This window comes from Peromyscus maniculatus, chromosome 11 (assembly GCF_049852395.1).
Source record: "Peromyscus maniculatus bairdii isolate BWxNUB_F1_BW_parent chromosome 11, HU_Pman_BW_mat_3.1, whole genome shotgun sequence".
NCBI lineage: Eukaryota > Metazoa > Chordata > Mammalia > Rodentia > Cricetidae > Peromyscus > Peromyscus maniculatus.
This window is the reverse complement of record NC_134862.1, coordinates 22,051,169-22,074,050: the sequence shown is the minus strand read 5'-3', so window position 1 is coordinate 22,074,050 and position 22,882 is coordinate 22,051,169. Positions and strand designations below refer to the sequence as shown.

General features: G+C 40.1%; 1 protein-coding gene across 2 annotated transcripts; it reads right to left on the bottom strand.

Annotated features, from left to right (window-relative positions):
* Window positions 1-2,588: 2,588 nt before the first annotated feature.
* Window positions 2,589-16,441, bottom strand: Serpinb2 (serpin family B member 2). Of its 2 annotated transcripts, none has more exons than XM_006993698.4 (8): window positions 16,284-16,441; window positions 12,260-12,436; window positions 8,756-8,875; window positions 6,652-6,780; window positions 6,040-6,157; window positions 5,700-5,842; window positions 4,898-5,062; window positions 2,589-3,466 (listed from the first exon to the last, which is right to left on the bottom strand). In XM_006993698.4, the coding sequence occupies exons 2-8, from the start codon at window positions 12,425-12,427 to the stop codon at window positions 3,062-3,064; spliced, it is 1,248 nt and encodes a 415-aa protein (XP_006993760.1). In that variant the 5' UTR covers window positions 12,428-12,436; window positions 16,284-16,441; the 3' UTR covers window positions 2,589-3,061. The 2 variants fall into 2 exon arrangements, with proteins under 2 accessions (XP_006993760.1, XP_042113818.1); XM_042257884.2 differs by having other exon boundaries at window positions 16,388-16,435.
* Between the last annotated feature and the right edge of the window lie 6,441 nt (window positions 16,442-22,882).

Here is a 22,882-nt window from a genome sequence, read left to right as displayed (position 1 = left end):
ATTTGGTGCTGATCTGTGAAGATTTCTCTTAAAGTGTTCTGTGAGAAACACACAAGCCTGTTTCTGTTCTTGCTTGGAATGCTAGAACAGAACCCAGAGTGAGATTTGGATCAGGGTCAATTCTGCTACCAAGAGGAGCAAGACTTCGGTTAATGCTTTGGATACTGTTGTTATGTGGGACATTGCTCATCATTTTCTGCTTTTCTTTTTTTCCCCCCAGTAGCCTTCCTATGATGACTCTTTTTATAGCACAGGAAACAGCAATAGAGCACCAGTGCCGTTTTCAGGAGTCTGGAGGAACGATGATAAGAGTGAAGAGAAGTATGAGAACACCAAGAAAAAAAGCCCAGAGGGGCCTTGCCATGCACTGGTATGGCCTTGCTATCTCCACTTTTCATTCATGTATATATCTCTTCTGGTAAACTGAAAACCAGGACAGAGCCCACTATGGAGAACTGATCTGGATTGCGCAGTAAATAATACTTGTGGTAGGAAAATTTGATGCTGCCTCGTGGGCCTGTGAAGAGCAGATACTATTATCCATATCCAGCTCTATTCTTAGCCAAATGCATCGTGCAGAGGCTCCAGATAGACAGACCACTGGCTTTGACTGATAGCCCGTCAGCAGGGTAACTTGGACTACATTGCTGCTTAGCTGAAAGACTTGTTCTAATTGTTTACACTGCTTACATTAAACACATTTATATCTAGATTCTCCTGGATGAACCAAGTTGTTTCATTCTTGTAAAAGTCATGAGACAAAGTTGTTCTCATTTCTCCCCCTGAACGTTCTCTGTATTTCTTTCCCACTTAATTGATATCCTTATTTTAAAATGTACTGTCTCTATCAATAGAATCATGTTTGTATGTTATTTGTTTCCTATTAGGGCAGAACAAAAAACAAAACAAAAAACTAGTAGTGGAACCTGGTGGGTACAGGCCTACAATGCTAGCTATTCAGGTGGCCAAAACAGAAGGATTACAAGTTCAGGGCCAGCCTGGGCAACTTAGTAAGTTCCTGTCTCAAAATACATAGACTCGATTGAAACTCAGTGATAGAACATTTTCCCAGCATGTGTGAGGTAACAGTCTCAATCCGCTTGTACCACAAAGACAGAGGAAGAGTAAGTGTTCACCAACAGTACATTAACTGTCTTCAAAAAATTCTGGTTCCTTCAAAGGACACATCAGAGGACTCTGACATAAACTGTTCTTAATTGCCATGTCTTTGTTGCTGTGAGAAAGGGGCTCTGATCCATTTTTCTACAACCAGGCTGTGGTGGTTTGAACGAGCCCTGTAGGCTCACATATTCACACACTTAGTCCCCAGATGATGAGCTGTCAGGGGAGGATTAGGAGGTGTGGCCTTGTTGGAGGAGGTGTGGGACTGGGGGTGGGCTTTGAGGCCCAGGGTCTCTCTGCCTGTGGATCAGGATGTAAAGCTCTTGCTACCACACAAGCACAATGCCAGACTTCATGCCACTAGGCTCCCTCCATGATAATAATGGACTAAGTCTCTGAAACTGTAAGGTGGCCCCCAGTAAAAGTTTTCCTTTATAAGAGTTTCCTTGGCCATGGTGTCTCTTCACAGCAATAGGACAGTGACTAAGACACCATCTGTCTTAGTTAGGGTTTCTAGGGCTGTGATAAAGCAAAATGAACAAAAGCAACTTAGAGAAGAAAGGGTTTATTTCAGGGTAGGAACTCCAGCAGGGCAGGAACCTGAAGTCATGGAGGAGGACTGCTTCCTGGATTGCTTGGTCTGCTTTCTTATAGAAGTCAGCACATCGTGCTCAGGGTGGCACCATCCGCAATGGTTTAGGTACTTCTGCTTCAATCACTAATCAAGGAAACACCCTACAGACTTGCCTATAGGCAATCTGACAGAAGCATTTTCTCAAATCAGGTTTCTCTTTCCAGATAACTCTACCTTGTGCCAAGTTAACAGAGAAAATCCCAGCTGTACACCATCCCACTCACCCTCAGTATAGGCTCTTTGTGCGAGACCAGTAGGTATGCTCTTTGCTCGTTTTTGCTGTCTGTTATTCTGTTTCCAGTGATACATTGTGGTTAGATCCTGGGAATTGAGGTGCTAGAGCTTGGATATGGGATGTCCCCCAAAGTCCCATGCATTAAAGGTTTGGTCCACTGACTGAGGCTATTAGAAGGTAGTGGAAACATTTAAGAGGCAAAGCCTGATATGGAGTCAAGATCTCTGGTCATATGTTCTCTAAAGGGGTTAGGGGTACTAGTCTCTTTTCCTCCTCTGTATCACATCCTTGAAGTGAACAACACTGTTCCCCACACGTTCTACCACAGTCTACTGTTTTACCACAAGCACAAAAACAACCATCCTACCAACCTCGGACTGAAACTTCTAAAATAAGACAAAATAAATTTTTCAACTTTATTATCTCAGGCATTTTGTTACAGTAATGGAAAGAAGACTAACAAACAAGGACTGATAAGTAATGTGCTCTACATAACTAATAGAGAACAATAAATACCTGTGGGTAAGTAAGCTGCTTACTTATTCCATATTCTTAATTACAGATGAGTTGCAGACACACACATATGACATACAAGGATAGAAATATAACATGTTGATGCCTTTTATTAAGTGCTTTGGTTTGAGTAGTTATTAGGGGAGAGCATGTAAGGATTCCCATTTTTGCTTCATTATTAGATCAAATGGTTGCTTTTCTTCAAATAGAAAATTTTCTGATCACCTGTCTTCAGTGTTAGTTTCTTTAGACAGAGGACAATAATTTGTAAAACTACCATTATATAAATAATAAATAACACTGTAAAAACTACATCTATAAAGACAAAGCAATAATGAGGATGAACAAATAGACATTATCTGGTTTTAAGAAACAAAGAAATTAATAGACATGTCTGTAAGTATCATTGACAGCAGCGCGGTTATTTTTGTACTTAGTGTATAGCAGAAGCACAGAAATGTCTAACAGAGTCTCTAAACTTTTGGCACTCGCAGAAACAATTGTGAGGCTGATAGTTTATGCTACAAAATACAATTTATAAATAAGGTCTTCACTTTTTAAGGTGAGGAGAATCTACCACAAAATAATATCACGTTGGTACTTTTGTGAATGATAAAGAAAATAAAGGGATGATCTGCCACGAACTGCGGGCCTCCGTGACCAGTTCTCCCCGTCATAACTGCTCCGGTGCCACCAGTAGCTACAGTGCCCTCTTCGTTGACGTCCACTGTGGCTTGATGGAACACCTCAGAAAGAAAAAGTTCATTCCTCTGGGACATTCCTGAGAAGTTGGCTTTGTTCTTAATGAAGGCATCCTCCATGCCCATGCTTTTCAGAATGGATTTGAGTTCATAATGTTGTTCTAGTTTGAACTGAGGGATGTAGACCTCAACATCATCTTCAGCCATTGTGTCTTTACTGATCCACTTGTTGAATTTATCAAAGTTTATTTCACTTTCCAGCTGTGAAGCATAAAGAACAAATAAAAAAAGTGAATTTGAGAAAGAAGGAAAAGTAATTCAAAGTCTAATGATAAACATCAATTGCCAGGTGGCTGGAAAGATGGTTCAGCGGTTAGAAGCCATGGTTACTCTTCCAGGGGACCCAAGATTGACACCAAGCACCCACATGGTAGCTCACAACCTTAAGTAGTACCAGTCCCAGGGGATTCAATACTTTTTCTGGCCTCCATGGACATTGCATACATGTGATATACAGACATTCATGCAGCCAAGATAGCCATAAGCATAAAAATGATAACAAATAACATTTAAAAAATCAGTTGCAAAGCTGAGTGTGTGGTGCTTGGCTTCAATTATTGCACCCTGGAGGCAGAAGTAGGTAGATCTCTGTGAGTTCAAGACCATTCTGGACTACATAAGTGAATTCCTAGCCAGCCTGGGCTACATAGTGAGACCCTACCTCAAAATATATATTCATATTATTTCCAATTACTGCTCTGTCAGAGGTGGGGATTCATGAGCCCCTCTCTATACATAACGCTTATTTTGGCTGTCTTGATCTTTTGCAGGGTTTGTGTTATGATTCTGTGAATTCATGTGTGCAATGACCCTGATATCCAAAAAATATTGATGGCTACTACAGGAGGGAGAGTTGGTTTTCTTCATGGATAGGGCTGCTAACAGGCTGTCTGCGTTCCAGGGGATAGTCTTACATCCACACACATTCTGTCAGTACATAATGGACTCAGTAAGGTTCAAGTGCTGAGAGGGTTTGGAGGGAGTCGAAGGGCAGAGAGTAAGGACTGAATCTTATCAAGGCAATGACATCCGTGTATGAGATTCTCAAGCAATTAGTAAAACATAGAAAAAATCCAAAAGAAAATGACGCCTCAACCCCACACAAAGAACTACAGGCAACTAAAGAATCCTGAGAGTGACAGACGTGGTCTTCTTCAGGGAAGAGCACACCAATTAGTCATCCAATATGGTTGGCCCTGAAAACATGCATACAAGTAACATTATAGACTGAGCAGGCTGTATTTAAGACTACATATTTATATTCATGTGTATATAAACATGTGAAATAATTAATGAAAAACAGGCCATGAGTTTGAAAGAAAGCAAGGAAGGGTATAAGGGAGGTTTGATGGGAGGAAAGAGAATGGAGAGATATTGTAATTATAATCTTAACAATTAAAAAACATAATAAAATAAGCAACTAAATGACTTTACTATGTTTAAAATTTAATAGACAGGACAAGTTTTGTATGATGGTAGCAAACACAATGTAAGTTTAAGATTTTGAAATTTTGTGAAGTAGCACCTGTTCTATCAACAAATTACACACTATTTCCAAGGCATAGATGCTCATTTTGAGTAAACGATAATATGCTGCCAGATTTTAAAACAGTTGAAAATGTAATGCATTACCAACTCCAAGCCAGTGGACGCATCATCAATGTCATCAGGAAGCAACAGGAACATACTGATATCTCCAATATAAGGAAGCTCTAGAATCTGAGTCTTTAGGTCCTTTATGTATCCAATGTTCAGCTTTTCACGTAGGTACATCATCTGAACAGGTATGCTCTCATGCTGATAGTGTTAAAAAGTAAAATAGGAAAGTCAATTCTCAGATGTTTAAGAGATTTATAGCAAGACTAAAAGACTAACTGTTTCTGCCTCAGTGCTAAGGAGATACATTTTCCTCAATCAACACAGCAAACTATTTGGATATTTTTAGAGAAGATCCTCAAACTTAATGGCTTTTTTAACTTTATAACCAATATTTAGTAAGATATATAATAATAGTTATAATCATTACCATAATAATAATAATAATTAGTAATGCCTAAAGTGAAAAAGGAAGTTAGATAAATTCTACTGAATATCCACAATAGCCTTTTGAACTATATATTATTCTAGCTTTAAAGATCAAAAACAGAACAAATGGATGATAAATGAAGTCATAGTGTAAGTGTAGCACCAACATTTAAGTCCAGGCAAGTGGAATTATGAAGCATAATCATAAATTATAAAGCCATAGTCTTCACTTCAATCCAGACCTCTTAGGAATTACTGAATGATATTCAGTAGTTTGAAAGAGCCAATGCCCAGCATTCATAAACTGTAACTAGCAAGTTGTAGGAAAATCAGTGAACAGTTTCTATGTTTTCTGTATCCTTTGCTGAAGCTCTAAAATAATGCTAGAAAAATGCATTTTATTTCATACCGAGTTCACCCGGAAAGGATAAAGCTGCTTGAGTTTCTTCTGAAATGGAGTTTTCCACTTTCCTTTGAAGTAGACAGCGTTGACCAGTACCATCTGGGTGTCTTCATCGACAGAGCCTTCGGGTAGCAGGTTTGGAATTTCACCTGCAGAGAACACAATTCATGTTTAGGTTTTATAATAAAAAAAAATAAAATAAACTATAAATACTGCATATAAAGTATAAATCTTTATAATATTTGGAGGAGTTTTTATATTGTTTTCCAAAGTTTTTCCGTAGTCTGAGACTAATTCAACTCAGAAGGAGGTGAAGGAGAGTTGATTGGACACATTTTAAGTTTACCTTTGGTTTGAGTCTTGACCCAGGAGTTGATTTTCATTCTTGCTTCCTCGGCACATTTCAGGAAGTCGACTGCCTCGGGCTCTGCAGAGTAGTATCTCTTACTGAGTTGTATGTATTCCTTTAACATAACAAAACACCAAATGTTACACACAGCATATGTTGAATAAAGGAGGTGTGATGACTAACAGGCTCCAACAAAGACAGGGAGACATAGAGGGAGTGGGAGGGGAAATGACCAGGGAGGGGAGCGTGGAGACCCAGGGAACTGTTTTACTTTCTCGGATAATGTCCAGCCTTACATTCCCGCGCCAACTCTCTCTGCCCTTTGCCTTAAAGACGCTGAATAAGAACAGAAGTATGCCCGGGGGACTAGAGGAGAACAGCTGTTATATCTTTAGGGAGAGCAGTCACATCACTGTCACAATGTGTTGATCTCTGCGTGGAACACCTTCAACAGAAAGGCAGAGACTGATAGATGGGAGAGACGGCGAGGCCAGCCTGAAAAACCCGCTGGCAATTCTGATTCTGCTCCTAGGAATTGTGGAGCAGTGGTTTGAAATTGACCTCACTGCTGGTGTTGAAACAGCCCTTCTAGTTACAAGCTTCACTTACTTCCTTGAATCTAGCAGACTTCTCCCCAAACAGCCTATTGGCACTTTCCAATAAATAGTCTCCTGAGCATGTGTTGATTGCAGAGCTGAGAGAGTTGAAGGATGAATGGATTTTCTCTCTTGCTTGTATCTGAAAAGAAAGATGATTTTTTCATTTATAACACAGTGCTAGTGACTAAAGAATCCTGAGGCAATAACATTCTCTCACCACAACAATAAAATATTGTACCCATGCATGTTTTTCTAATACATTAGAGGAAAAAAATTATATGAATATTGTTCAAAAAGATTGGAGTGATGGCTCCCCCTTTGATCCCAGGAGAGGCAGGGGTATACTAAGTTCAAGGCTCACCATGGCAACACAGCAAGTTCAAGTCAAGCTTGTTTCAATGCCCCATAGGGGCGAAAAAGCAGAAACATGTATAGAAATGTGGTGCAGGAAGGCTATAAAAGTACATTTTAATTATTGTAGACTTCTACCATGTCTATAGATTGTATTCATTAGAAATAAGAAACCCCAATGCCTGGAAGAAAGACAGTTTCCTTTGATGTTTGTAAACTCTGGTGTTTCTAAGGAAATTTCATTATTTTGCAAAGTAAATATACTCAGAGGATCTAAAGCACAGTATTAGGAGTATAATGAGTGAGACTGTACTGGTTTTGAAGTTTGTGATAAAAATATATTTAAATGGACTTATCTCCCCCCAAACACACATGTAGTGACTACATATGCGGTCAATGTGTTTCTTTGATTGTGGTAATTCTTTCACAATTTATAGATACATTACCTCATGCACTCTGCATATGTGTAATTTTACTTGTCAGTTGTGAAGTTCTCAATGAAACTCTAGTGAAATGTTACTAAAATTTATATATCCTTAGTAAGTTCTCATTTTACAAGGTAACCTCTGTAGAAGAAGATCAGAGCTTTAAAATTTCACAAAGTAAATGAGAGATCAAATGCTAAGCTTGGAGGCTATAATTGGTATGACAGACAGACTTAGTCACAATAGCAACTGAGCTAGAGTACAAGACAGAGATCTCTGGTATTTCAGAAACCATCACAGAGGTTTTCTCTACCTCCTCTATCCCACAGAACACCAAGTGATGGGTGGGTGAGCCACCAGTGTACCAGGAAAGAGGATTCAGGAGGCGTGTCCCATAATCTAGTCATGCCCATGGCCATGTAAATTGGTTTCCAATAGATTACGCTTTCACAGTTTTTCTAATGTAACTAGGCAGCTGATTTTAAGGGGATAGCACATGGGATAAAGGTATTACTTTGTATAATAGATAATAGATAGATGGATGAATAGATTTACTACCTATAATAGAGAGAAGTGGATGGACAGATAATAAGTTGATAATAGATGATAGGGTGATAGAAACAGATAGAGAGTGAGAGCGAGAGAAAGATGACAGATAGATAGATAGATAGATAGATAGATAGATAGATAGATAGATAGATAGATAGATATGACAGGTAGGTGGATATAGGCAGATAGATGATAATTAAAGGTAGATGAAAGACAGATGATAGGTATATAGTAGGTAGATGCATATGGATAATATGTAGGTAGATAATAAATAATAGATAGCTAGACAAATGATAGATTATTGACAAGTAGATGATAGATTATAAGCACATGGTATATTCATTCAGTCCTCATGCAGTAACCAGGTTTATGCTTCACCACATCTTAATGATTATTACTCTCTTTTCTTTGTGAAATTTCCATCCATACCTGTGGACATATTCAAACATTCTTGTAACATAGCAAAAAACACTTTCAGAATAAATAATTTATTATATATAAGTACTCTGACATATGAACAATATTATATATATTATATACATATGTCAGAAGAATGTGATAGGATTGAGGGACAACCATTGCTGAAACTTTGCCAAGCCTGGATGCTGCCTGGCTTTGCTCCTCATTATTGGATGCCCTTAGGATATTTATCACAGCACTAAGTCTGGGTGTTCTTCCTATGGATGGGAGAATTCTGCTACATTCCTTCTCAGTTCAAAACTATGACTTTGAGTCAAGAAACTGCTAGAGACAGAATACAAAAGAGATATAAAGAACCAACCCAGGTACCTGTAAAATAGCATCAGGATAATTTTTCCTTTGTATCTGCTGTGTGAAATCACAGCCGTTGGCGTTCTCTGGGGTTCCCGTGGTGATGTCATAGCCACCAACTCTGTTAAAGTGCAGCACCTGCAGTCAGAATCAGGAAGAGTGACGACATGGTTGTGCAGAGTTACTTCACTTCAAGCCGTTGGCTCGGGTACCTCTAGATCAGCGTGTCTGTGGTTGCAACCTTTTGGGGGTCAAACGGCCCTTTCACGGGGGTTACCTGACTCTCAGAAAACACAGATGTTTGCATGACGATTCATAACTTGCAAAATTACAGTTTTGAAAAAGCAAAGGAAATAACTTTATTGTTGGGGGTCACCATAGCATGAGACACTAACTGTATTAAAGGGTCGAGGCATTAGGAAGGCTGAGAACCACTGCGCTGGAGGCTGCTATGTCTGGCTCTCCATCTTTGTATGTGGCAGATAAGCGCAGGCATTCTTTCTTGTCACAAACATCCATGAAGTACTTGATTCTAACTCCGACACTGGACATTTTAGAAATCAATGTTATTATGAGATGATTTATAAAATCTACCCTGAATTATCTAAATTCCATCCAGCCCACAAAATTTCTTGAAAAAACACCAATATTTTAATACTGTATTTTTATTTTTTATTTTTAATATTTAAAGAAAATAATAGAACTAACCCATTTCTTCTTCTCTGAAGTAGCCTTTCCTAATAAATACATTTTAAGCCGAGGAAAGTTAGAAGCCATAGTGAGCCTTAACATGAACATCAGTAACCTAATAGTAAAAAGGATTACCCCAGATAAGATATTCACACACACTATATGCAAATAGAGAGAAATTAATACCCATGTCAGGGGGCAATTTACAAGTATTTGATACACTGTGAGTATGCAGTTTCGTAAAGCCCAGTGAAGGCAGTAGGTAAAGACTGGCTTCTGAAAAGCTATCTCAGGTCCCTTCTCTACAAGCTGCCACCAGCCCAACTTACTCTTCCAGACTCAGACTCATAGGGTCCCTACCTCTAATGTCTTTGGGAACCTCTGACCCTGAACACTTCCCCCTTGAGGCCTTTGGTGAAGAGGAAATCAACTTGTAAATTGGCCCATAACTGGAGCTTTGTAAGGAAGCAGGCAACTATATCTAGCTACTTGGTGAATTTCTAGACAAGAAGGAAAGGTGTAGGTATTTGGGGACCTTTCTCTGCTCGCCAAGTCACATGCCATGGGTCTTCCCTCTCTCTGTCCCCCCCCCCCTCTCTCTCCCTGAAAGAAGAAACATTTCCTGTACAGATTTTATGGTTTTCCTTCCTTCAAAAGCAATTGACCCTTAAGCAGGGGTTCTCCTGGAGAGGAAGAGAGCCTCCCTGAATCCCAGAAAACTTCACTGGGAGTGGTGTCTCTTTAAAATGGGAATGTGAGGTGACTCTGGCCCATGCAGAGGTTCAAAGAGGCAGCCTGGTTGGGGCAGGACCACAGGCTCATACTAAACACATCATGGCAGGCATCTCTTGCCTGCACAGTGATCTCCTGTAGTTCTGGCTCTCTAGGGGTTTGCCCATTCTATTCTGTTTCCTCCTTCTGTTATAACAATATTGCACCTTCCAGCTTACCATTTCTTAACTGATGTCCTAGTTTTCTTATCTGTAAAATGAATATGATAATCATTGCATCCATTTGACAGGATACTGAGTGATGTAAGTTCCTGAGAGGTTTTCAAAAAGGTCATTTAGGAATTATAATCAGAATTAATAAGAATTACCTATCACTGTAATTACTTTTTCTAGACGCCTCACACATTCTCTCATCTTCACTGCTACCTTGGAAGTTATAGGCGGTCCTTCCCATTTTATAGATGAGAAAATGAGACTCAGGATTTTAATGCCTTTATACACAGCTGAGGGCAATGACAACATTTATCACATATAAGTCTTCCATTGTTTAATGTAGGAGAGAGGCAGGAAACACCATGCTGTTGTTACAGCCAATGCTTCTTCCCTAATCTAAAGAAAATTTTATTTCTTTTTATCTAGAAACCAATCAAGTTAGCGCATGAATTTTAAAATCTCTTCATGCAACAGAGTTATAAGAAAATTGCACAATCCCATATGCTGAAAGAACTTTCTTGATTCAGGAAACCTATCTCTGTCTAGAGTGACCACTAGGAGAACTTTTCATTTAGTATCAAAATCGTTTTAACCCAGAGCACTTCATCTGAGACTTCTACACTGGCTGTATCGCGCCTCCTGGCCCTTTACATTTACAAGTTGAGAGCACTAACGCTTTCTATGGTTTTGTAACACGCGGTTTGCTAGGGTTTTCAAGGCGAAGACAATAGAGAGGAAGAAGTGTGACACAACTCTGCTGCCATGAGGGTGGAACAGTTGAGTTTTGTTGTAAGACATGATGTTCAAACCGACACCAACCCAGAGAGGAACTGTGTATTTGAAAAGAGGCTCACCTGAGAGGGTCACCATGTTCCTGAGAAGAACGTATTTATGCTCAGACACAGTTCTCGTGGGAAAGCAGGAAGGAGCCAGTGGCAATTTGGTGTGACTGAAAGCACAATGCATGCTTGTACTCAGAGCATACATTCTTAATATTTGCATGCATATGGATGCAATGAAATTTTAATTATATGATTTCCACATTCAAGTCTCTGACCTAGCAAGTAACAGGATCATGAGAAATTGTAACTCTTTGTATGAATATTTAGGTGTACTGCAGTATGTAGTTTAAGTAGTTCTAAAGTCTGGAGAAGGGTCCCCTGTGTGAATCTCTGTCCATTCATCAAGTAAAGAAGACAAAACTTTGACACATAAATCCCTGGCAATGATGCTTCACATGCTGTCCACATTGATTTTGAGGACTGGCTACCTATAGTGTCGAGTCCCACTGTGTAAACACAGTTTCTTGGTGGACAATGTGGGGAAGCCCATTAAAGCTATATCTATCTATGTGTTTCTGTGAGTATGCTCATCAAAGCTACAGTGCCTTTTTCTTCTTTATGACCCTGGCTTGAGACCATCAGGAGACATTCTTTATAAGAAAGGGAACAAACCCCACACACAATGTCTGTATTAAGAGAGAGCCTCAGCTGGAAGTTAGGGGACCATGGGTGCTCTTGGGGACAGGTTGCCAGTGTTCTCATCTGTATAGTGATATTTGACTCAAAACCAAGTGAAGTGGAGCACACAAAACACCTGCTTTGCCAAGTGTGAGCACGACCTGAATTAAATGAAGATTTCGACAGCTGCTGTTTTCATCCTTGTAGAAATGCTGACACCCTCTGCCGTCTGCAGCAGAGGAGTTTCCTGATTCGGACATTCTGTAGGTTTAAACTTACAGAACCTGTGTCGTGATGGCTGGTGATGACAATCCTGCCACCACCCCTGCTTTCCCCGAGTCAAGATGACCTGAGCACAAAACAAGAGCAAGCCTACAATTCAATTCAGAAAACACTGGATTCTGGTGTGAGGTTGAAAGCAAACTTACGTTAGCCATCTGCTGTTCAGTGTCGCCCCGGGCACCGAGGAAAACCATGGCCAAGGTGGATGAGATGCTCCACGGAGAGAAAAAGATATTCTGGGCAGAGTTTGTTTTTTCTATACACCTGAGGGTACTGAGGGCAAACACGGCGTTCGCTGTGGAAAGCTCTTCCATTGTTTCACTCTAGAAGGAAGGCGAGGAGAGAAAAGGAGCTCTGAGTGACTGCTTGGCCTCGTGAGTGAGGTCAGCAGAGGGATCTAGGCTGTGTCCCGCCCATGGCTCCCTTCCTGTCCTCCCTCCATGGGACAAAATGAGAGAAGTTCACACTACCTGAGAGCCGCAAACCCTGTGCAGCTCCAGTGCCCAGGTATAGCGTTCCCTGTCACCATTTTGAAATCTGAATCATTTTAAACAAGAAACCCCGCACTTTCTGTTTTCCCCAGACTCTGTGGACTATGTAGCCAATCATGAAGATATGATGAACAACTTTATAATAAGGAATGACACTTTGTGATATTCATATAATAATAGGAATAGCAATAACAGTAACGTTCAATTTAATTCTTACTCTCTACCCCCAGCAGACTGAAGACACCAAACTGTACTACACACTTTACTTCTGAAATCATGTAGCCCTCCCTGAAATCCCGTGAGGAAAAGATCTGCTCGTCCTGTACAAAGGAAGAAATTGGTACTGCACAAAAGCCAGTTGACCATGCCGTTCAATAACAAAGAGTGGGAAAGGACACTGAAGCCGGGAACGTGACCTCCAGGGTCACTCTAAACCTCCACGTTTCACCACTATTCATGTCACACATACCCACACCACATATAAATATGTGCATATGCAGAATACAACACACATATCCAAATGGGTGCCACGTGTACATAGCCTTGAGTTCAGGTGAGACAATCTTTCAACTTCTCCATTTAGATGTGCGTAGGCTTGTTTGAGGGTTGCTATCTGCATCCAGATCCTACCACCCCACCATATGCTCGCCTCACATGCCTCAGCCTTGTTCTGAAAGGATTTCCTGTGGACTGGGGAATTCACGTTAGCACTCACTTCTCCTGTCACACAAACCCACAGGAATTCAGGGGTAATCCAACACGTCGGGATTGCACAACACGCTTAATTTATAGCTATCTAAAAAAGGACAGGCATGCCTTCCATGACTTAAGGCTCTGTGTGCAGCTGGATGTTTGGACACACCCAAGGGTGTGTGTGTGGGAAGAGATGCTGGGCAGTCACCATCTTCCGACTTCTCTATTGTTCTTTCATCATAATCTAAAATAACCTATAATTACCAAAGTATATAAATATGACAATGACAGCATTCATCTCTCTGTAAACCTTCTGGGACAAAGACTTCCCAGAACGGGGGAGTAGTGAGAGACCCCTGGATGAAACAAGTCTGTAGCTACTGTCTCAACAGTCTACAGAAGTGTTGTGAAAGTGTGGAGAATTTGCTCCAAAATTCGTCTTTCCTAACATAATGCAATTGCATTTTGTAACGACAAAAATAATAAATTGAATTGTATTCCTTTAACTTATTACTGTTGGGACGGGGGCACATGAGTGTGAGCACAGGTACACAGGTCATGGGGCCATGTGGGGGTCAGAGGACAACTTTATGGAGGCAGTCTTCTTCCACTTCTACATGGGTTCTGGGGATCAGCTCAGGTCACCAGGCTATGCGTCTCACTGGACCTTTTGTTAAATTTTGTAGTGACCCTCAGAGGTGGGTAAGACTGGCTGTCTCACAGAGGGCATTCTCTAAAGCTGCTGGAGGCTAGGCAACTGCTGTGCGGTCCCACAGCTCACTGTGATGCTGCAGGGCACAGGCTGGCATCTGCCACAGGAAGCCCCTGACTTCCAGGCAGCTGAACGTCTGACAGGCTGATGCATGGCTTCACTATGACTGTCAGAGTTACGGAAGTTCTATATTGAGAAATGTTAGAAAGAGGAAATAAAAAGAGGAAAGTAGCAAGTCCGCATTCCTCCTAGAAAGTTTATTAATTTAAAAGAGAACAGTATTACTTTCCTTCTTGTCTCATCATGGATGCCAGATTAAGGTAGGCAGGTCAGAAAATAACTTCTCCTCCAGTGACTTAATTAATTAGACCCCATGCACAGATTTCCTTAATAAATTATTCAAAAATTATGAATAAAATCTTTTTCTGACTCTGTGTGACAATTCAAATAAGAGATCCAGCCCGGAGAGTACGTGTTGATCGCTCCTGCTCCTCAGTCTGGAAGTCAGTCAGTCATTTAGGCATTAACAGGATGCAAGAGTCAAGGCCGATCACCAGCAAAGGCAGTTAATACTAAATTAGGACTCCGGGTAATTTGACAGAGAACCAGACGTTACTAAGCAAAGTAAAATTGTCATGGATCTATTTACTTTTTTAAAAACTCATCTCCACCCAAGGACATGAGTCAGGACCAGGTGTGCAGTGACCTGTGTTCAGATACCCAGTTCAACCAAAAAAGAAAAACTTGAACTAAGCAAACTGAATTATTTTGTATTAGAGAGGATGACCTTGAACTCAGCAGGGAGCCAAGAATGATCATGAACTTCTTATCCTCCTTTGTCTGACTCCCACGGGCTGAGATTACACATGTGTGCAACCAAGCCTGATTTATACAGTCCTAGGGATTGAACCCAGGGCTTCATGCTTGCTAGGAAAGCATTCTGCCATCTGAGTAACATCCCTTGTCCTGCAGTTACATTTCCTAATGATGTGCTTTTAACTACATTTACATAAAATAATAGTTGATAGGTTTAGTGCAGTTATCTAATTACATCTGCTACGTTTTGTTTAGTGTAAATAATCACATACATTATCTCCTTTGGGATTTCTGCTATAGTAATGAAAATGTGAAGATGTAGATATTTCAGGACTAATTCAGTTCAGAGTCTATGGTTTTCCTACAAATTCTTCAAATAATATTTGAAAGCTTCAAATTAGTATACATATCCACATAGTATGCCCTGGCTCTCAGACAAGCCCAGATCTTATGTATGAAATTGAGGTCATGGCATGATGTTAGTACCACAACCTCTCCAAACTAGCACACATGTGATGAGCTTCCTAACAGTATAATAAGCCATAGAACTCCATAGGCTTTCAAATATGACACTATTGTTAACATTAGTAAGAATGAATGGAAATTATCTGCTGGGCTGGGCTCTCTCCTCTTTCTGTTGGTTCCTGCAATACAAGTTGGCAAATGCCCGAGTGAAACTTGGCAGAAGTGATGAATTCGGGAGGTGCCACCGCCTTGCCACCCGCCACACTCCATCTCCATGACAGGTCTGTATAACAAGGTGGATTTTGCTACAGCATTTCATATATTTTTATATATAATCACATAATGAAAATGCTTTTAAATTGATTTCAAAAGTCAATGAAAACTAAGATAAAACAATAGTAGCAAGAAAACATCCAATCAAAAATAAAACAAGTTTCCCAGAAGTTCGGAGCAACATTTTAGTTGATAGCTTTCATAATGGATAATTATCTGCTCACTAGAGATTAAATTGCTACCTCAGTAAGCCCATCAGCTAATTTATTTCATATTTATCTTTCACAGAATTGACTCATTACTGAACTAAGTTAAATAAATATATTATGATTGTAGATGGTCCTGACCCAAATTGCTACTTAATTTTTATAGTTTCAGGCTGCTTATTTTAGGTGAAAATTGAATGTCATTTATTTTTATCTAATGTAATGATTATTTCAGTTGCTTAAATATAAATATTTTAATATTTGTAGCTTTTTATGTCTAATTTTTATCAAAACAATAGCAATTATAAAATATACATATTGTAACCTGTTCAATAATTCTAAAATTGAAAGTACAATAAATGTACATTTCAATTTCAGTTATATTAGTGATACATAGGCATTTGCTATCTCATGAGATTCAAAGTTAAACAGTCATAAATTTAATTTGAGTCTTAACCCAAAATATCTTTACTTAAACAAGTTAAAAAGAAAACATGTTCCATTTTTTACTCACCCTCTACACAGGCCAATATATTAAAATATTACTATGAAGGAAGAAAGAAAAGGAAAGGCTGCACTCATTAGCGATGGCCGGGGATTACTGAAGCACTCTGTTACCTCCTTATCCAGGGCGCAGCTGACAGCAGGGAATGCTCCTTGGAAAGCTGGCACAGTGCAGACGAGCTAATGACTGGCTTTATAGGGCTGTGCCCCTCCCACACAGCTTTTTTTTTAGTGTTTTAATTTGTGTTCTTTGTATGATTCAACATTTTACTCATAAATACATCATTAGAAAAGAAATGCTTGTTTGTAGTGTTCAGTTTAAGAACCAACTTGAGAGTGTGACATCATTCAGAAATTCAAGAATTTAGCAATTTCCAATTTAAATCTATTAGCAGCCCCCAGCACCATTCACACTTGGGTTTTCCTCACTTCTCACAGGTACTCAGTGATAGTATAAAATTCCATGATACCCAATCCATCTTTGCACAGCCGCCATCTGTGGGGGTCTTTGCAGTAAAAGATGTGATCTTTTCTTTCCTTTGGGTTGAGGGAGAATCTAAGGACCCTCCACACATAAGAAGAAAGAGAGAAACACACTTTTCATCGTCTAATAATTCTCTATTTTAAACTCTGATTTTCTCAGGAATAATAACCTAAATAATTCTGGGCTCAACTCTAACTTACTGTCTCAGGACACACCCAAAGAGCTTTTCATATGCCCCTGATTACACCGTAGATCTTACCCTACTTTACAATAGCAACACACTGCTTGTGTTAACTTACAATTGACAGAAATTCATACATGCTAACTGGAAATTATAATCTTGAACACTCATTTGGGGAAATCACCAACATTTTAAGTACACCAAAAATGTTAAGAACAAAAAAGATAAAAATTACACATAACTAAATGTAATCATGAATCTAAAATCATTAGAAGGTATTAGAAAGATTTTAAAACGCATTTTCCAGATCACTTCTCATCTCTTCACTGTACATTTCTACAAAACAGCACAAACACAAGGACATGGAAAGGTGTCCTGATTCTTCTCAGGACTTGGAGGACTCTATGACTTTCCCTCGATTTGGAATGAAGATCTCAAATGTCAGGGAGACTGAGACCAGAGATGGAGACAGTGTGAGCACCTCTCTACACCTGTGTCCACAGAGCCAGACTTGACCCTTACCTTTTCAGTCTGTGGTGGCCGAAGAGGAAAGTGACTTAAACCCTGATTGTTAGAGGAAGACGTGGACAATCAGCAAGTTCTTCCGTATTTGCCTGGAAGTTAAGAACAGCATCACTTTTTATCTGATGGAAGACCTGAGGTCACATAAGAAAAATAACTACATCCCTTCAATCACAGATGAACTTGAATTATTCCATTAAACTAAAGGGACACGGGCTGATTTGGACTCCTGGATGACAGGTTGGGTCATCCCTTATGTTCTGTTATTTCTCCCTTTTTTCCTTAGGCCCACAGATAGCACCCTACAGTTAAGTGTCTTTTCAGCCATTCTTCACCACACATCAGCAGCTGTCCCTGCACTTATCAGGTGTGCGTGTACTTTGCCCACACTTTGTCTCACTGTTTTCATGTTATGTATGCTGTTTCTCACCTTACTTATTTCACTCAAGATATCCTCCTCAAGAGAGATAACCACACTTCTCCCTACTGGTCCAGTTCTGTGACTTTTGTACCTTACAGCTTCATGAAACCCATTCTGACTCCCATAAGCTTCAGTGGACTCCTTCTTGTTAGAAATGGGCCGTTTAGAATTGAGCCTATGGTATAATAGTCAGCTTTATTCTAGCTGCTTCCTCAAATGTAGGCTTCTATCCCTCAGGGTAATTTGATTATCCTACAACAGCAAGAACAATATGAACCATAAAGTCGCTTCTTGCTAAATCATTTTTTTGGTGAGTTGAGTAAACGCTAAATTTCTCTAGAGAGGCCCTATAGTGTGGTGCTAAGGGAGGGGATTCTGAAAGATTTAGAAAGATCTGGCTCAAGTTCCCCTTTTTCCACTTTCTAGTTGTATAATCTTGTACCTATTTCTAACCTTTTGTAAGCATTACTGTCCTAGTAACACCACACAGCTGGGGGGGATAATCACTTAGACAGAAACCAATCCTCCTCTGCAACCACCCCCTTCACAGTATTTGTGTATTATTAAGACACTCCTCCATCTCAAGGGATAAACTCAGTTCTGGAATTTGAGTGCTATGAGAATTTAGTAGGGGTATGTTTTCTGAAAAAAAAAAAAACTTCCAGATGAGAAGGGAAGATGCAAGAGAAATGTTCACACTGTACACACCAGCCATGTCAGTCACTGTACACAACAGCCATGTCAGTCACTGTACACACCAGCCATGTCAGTCACTGTACACACCAGCCCTGTCAGTCACTGTACACACCAGCCATGTCAGTCACTGTACACACCAGCCCTGTCAGTCACTGTACACACCAGCCATGTCAGTCACTGTACACACCAGCCCTGTCAGTCACTGTACACACCAGCCATGTCAGTCACTGTACACACCAGCCATGTCAGTCATTGTACACACCAGCCATGTCAGTCACTGTACACACCAGCCCCGCCATGTCAGTATCTTTGATGGTGTGACTATGTGATGCCAGAAGAACCTGCAACCATATCATATCCAGAAAGCAAGGCTGATTTTTTTCCAGCTGTTAAACCATACCCCTAATACCAGAGCTCCTCCAAGCCAGTGCCCCTAAACCACTTAACCTCCAGTTTCTGTTTTTTTTTTTTTTTTTTTTGTGTGTGTGTGTGTGTGTGTGTGTGTGTGTGGTTTTTTTGTTTTTGTTTTTCGAGACAGGGTTTCTCTGTGTAGCTTTGAGCCTTTCCTGGACCTCACTCTGTAGACCAGGCTGGCCTCGAACTCACAGAGATCTGCCTGGCTCTGCCTCCAGAGTGCTATGATTAAAGGTGTGTGCCACCACCACCAGGCCAGTTTCTGTTCTTATTTTCATATGAGATTGAAAAACATATGCACATATGCTAAGCAGTGTTACACACACACATACACACGCACGCACGCACGCACGCACATATATGACAGGCTTTGATGAAGAACAAATGAGACAATACTTGCCCAGTATTTGCTATACTGTCCTTTGCAAAGTAAGGGCTCCATTGCATGAAATGAGCCAACATAACAGTGTGGCTGATGATCAGATTTACAAGTCACCTCATCCATATTAGTACAATTTTGTAAATTTGGTTATTATACTAAAACTTTCATACAATATACAATTAGAAGAATATAAAAGGCAATATAGAAACAAAAATTAAATGCACTGATACCTATACTGACCTAGGGAAGAGAAGATGGGATAAATTATGTATGCCTTGCGAAAAAAGTTGAGGTGAAGGAAAAGAGAACAACACAAAACAAAACCCCATAGGGTGGAAAGGGAGAGATGCTAAAATTACAGAAATAGGTAGCAAAAGCATTACTTAGCTTCCTGTAATCTGCTCTGGTAGGGCAGGGAGAGAGACTACAAGGGGAAAAGATCTTACAGAGGATCCTTGAACTCAAGCCAGAACTAAGGCCCACCTAAAGGCAGCCTACCCAATCTGGAAGATTGGCAGGACAAGTAAAAAGCATTTCACAAAGGGACACCTGTAGATGCATCGGGAAGGGGAATCAAAGGACAGGAGACCCAAGACACAGCAGTGGTGGTGGCTAGTGTGTCCTGATGGAGAAGGCCACCAACCACAGAGCCCCTTTCCACCGCTAAACAAGGGAGACAAGCAGCTGTAACCTAAAAATCACACACACCAGTCTAGGACAGATTAATCTTATGAAGCTGAAAATGGTGGAACAGGGGTCTAGGAAAAGGTGTATGTAATAATCAAAAGTAGAGTAAAAAGATATAAAGTCATATACATAATAGGACCTCAGCTTTAAATAAAACACGCACAAAAATAGGACTTGAGGGGACTGTGTCAAAATATAAGTGAATATCTCACTCTCGATAGTTATCATTTTTTATACTTAAGTGTTTCCAAAAAAAAACAAAAAATAAAAAAATAAAAAATAAAGTGTTTCCATGTCCTCCCTCATACATAGACATTACTTTTATTTGTGGAACTGTTTTCTTGGTAGTTTGTTCTTTTGTTTTTGTTTTTAAGTTGTTGAGAGCTTTTTGTTTCATTGCAATGGGAAGAGAACTTAGGACCTCATGCATGTCAGGAATGTTGTCTACTATTGAGCTCTGTGTCAGTCCCACGGGCACTTTTTAAGATCAGAAATACATTATTAAAGAGTCTATTTTGAGTGTGTGGCAACAGCAACACATTTACATTCTCTCTGCTCTGAATGAATAGTGATGGGTACTTTCATAATTACCTCAATAATTTTCTGATAAGTGGGGAGTATACAAATTGGAAATATTCATTATCTCTACATTAACAGAAATACCATTGAAATGACCTTGCAGTTGTCAGTCAGAAAAGAAATATGTAAAATTCCACATGATGATCTTATTTTATTGATCACTTTCAATAAGATACACTGGAACACTATGAATTTGTAACCAGGATTAACTACCTGTAGTGTTTCTATGAGATGATTCATTCTGAAGCTTTAGCTGGCAAGAAATGTGCCAGGTATCTAAGTTCCTGCACAGAGGGCAGGTGAGAGGAGAACAGGAAAGGAGTTTCGGGGTGTGTGAAGCAGATAAGTATGGGACTGATTGAGAAGGCTTTGAGTGAGGGTGGCCCAGACCAGAGAAAGGAAGTCTAAATCTAAAACAACAGCAGCAAACCGTGTAGATTTGAAGATAAGCCCTAGGCGAGCCTGAGTGTGAGAATGTTTGCATAAGAAACAGTTTTGTCAGGGAGTGTTACACCTCTGGTCCAGTATTTATCTTGTTACTATGTAAAAGCCCAAACACAGATGCCTTGCTTGGGAAGCTGTTGAAACAAAGATCCCGTATTCGATGATTCAGCAGCATGAGAAAACCAATAAAGGCCCAAAGACTGGTCATGCCAAAAGCATGCACAGGACACTTTCAGAACAGCCTCGGAAGCTACTGTAACTCACTCGTCACACAATAGATGAAACTAGATGCTTACAATCAAGTGTTTCCTTAGCAGGCTGGATGATACAATGTTAGACTCATATAGGCTTAACTGCATTCATCATTCAACCTACCTTATCCTCATGGATAATTTATGCGCAAACGTTATTTATAAATTATATTTAAATCATAATTTAGTTTCTGTTCCTCTTGCATAACTGTACTCTGCCACAGTCATTTTTGTTTGGCCAAAGAAAGAAATATATTTTTATGTTAAATTTCATAAAATACATTTAGAAGATGAACTACTAGCAAATAATCAGTGTTTCCACAACTTGACATCAATTACTTCTGTTTTATTCTGTTGTAGATCTCTATATTTTTTTAAGTTTAGATAAAATATCAGACCAATCAATAGTGCTAACTTGTACTAAAGTACAAAGATGATGTACACATGGAATTGGGATTCCACCCTCTGCAACATAATGGGGGCAAATCCCTTGATTTTAAATGAGTTGCAGAACAGTCTGCGTATTACCTCAGGGCTGGAATTTTCATCTCCTTCCTGAAGGGACCAGTAGTGGCTCAGGACACCCCAAGACCAAGTTCTTAGCACTAAGGAGATTTATTTGCCCCAGAGAGACAAAGGGCGGGAAGTAAAAGACAAAGACCGTGGGTAGAGGACAAGGAGAAGGGGAAGGGGACAAGGGAGAGGGGAAAGAGACATTTATCCCAAAAGCTGGCACAAAAGACTGCCTCTGGATAGACAGGGGACAGATAAGGCTCATAGGCAAATGGCAGTTTATAAAGGTTAAAAGGGGAGAACCCTGTGTTAGGATGACGTGTTTAATTTTAATTGGGCATGGTAATTAGGTGAGCCAAAGGAGGAGGCTTTTGATCGCTGGACTTCACTACTTTGATAGCTGGACTTTGGTAGTCAGACTCAGGAGGAGGAAATGTCCATATATGGAATGGACCTTGGTGGCTAGCTTTAGGAAAGTAATCAAACAGTTTTTAGCAAGGCAGAGGGAAGAGGGGAGAAGGGCAAGGCCTGACAGAGCCATGTTTGCCATGCACAGGCTGGCTAGCGTCCCTTCACTTCCAATCCTAACATTTTTATTTAGACATGGGTAAAAGTGAGGAGGAGAAAAAAGAAATTATTCCTGGTCATCAGTCATAAGCACTGAGAACAGAGGCAGGAAGATGATTAATGGGTACAAGAAGAAAGAATATGGGCAATAAAGACTCCAGAAGTCTCTCCAGTCTTGACGTCTTCCCTCATCTTGAGAATTGAAACTCTAGCCTCTTCATAGACATATCTACTTGACCATCCTACAGCTTTCTCAGGTTTACCTGTTTGAAAAATAAAATGGTCTCCAAAGGGAGTGGCACTAATGGGAGGTGTGGCCTTGTTGGGGTAGGTGTGGTCTTCTTGGAGAAAGTGTTTCTGTGGGGATGAGCTCTGAGGTCTTCTATGCTCAAGCTACACCCAGTGAGACAGACCACTTCCTGTTGCCTGTATATCAAGACGTAAGACTCTCAGCTCCTTCTCCAGCAT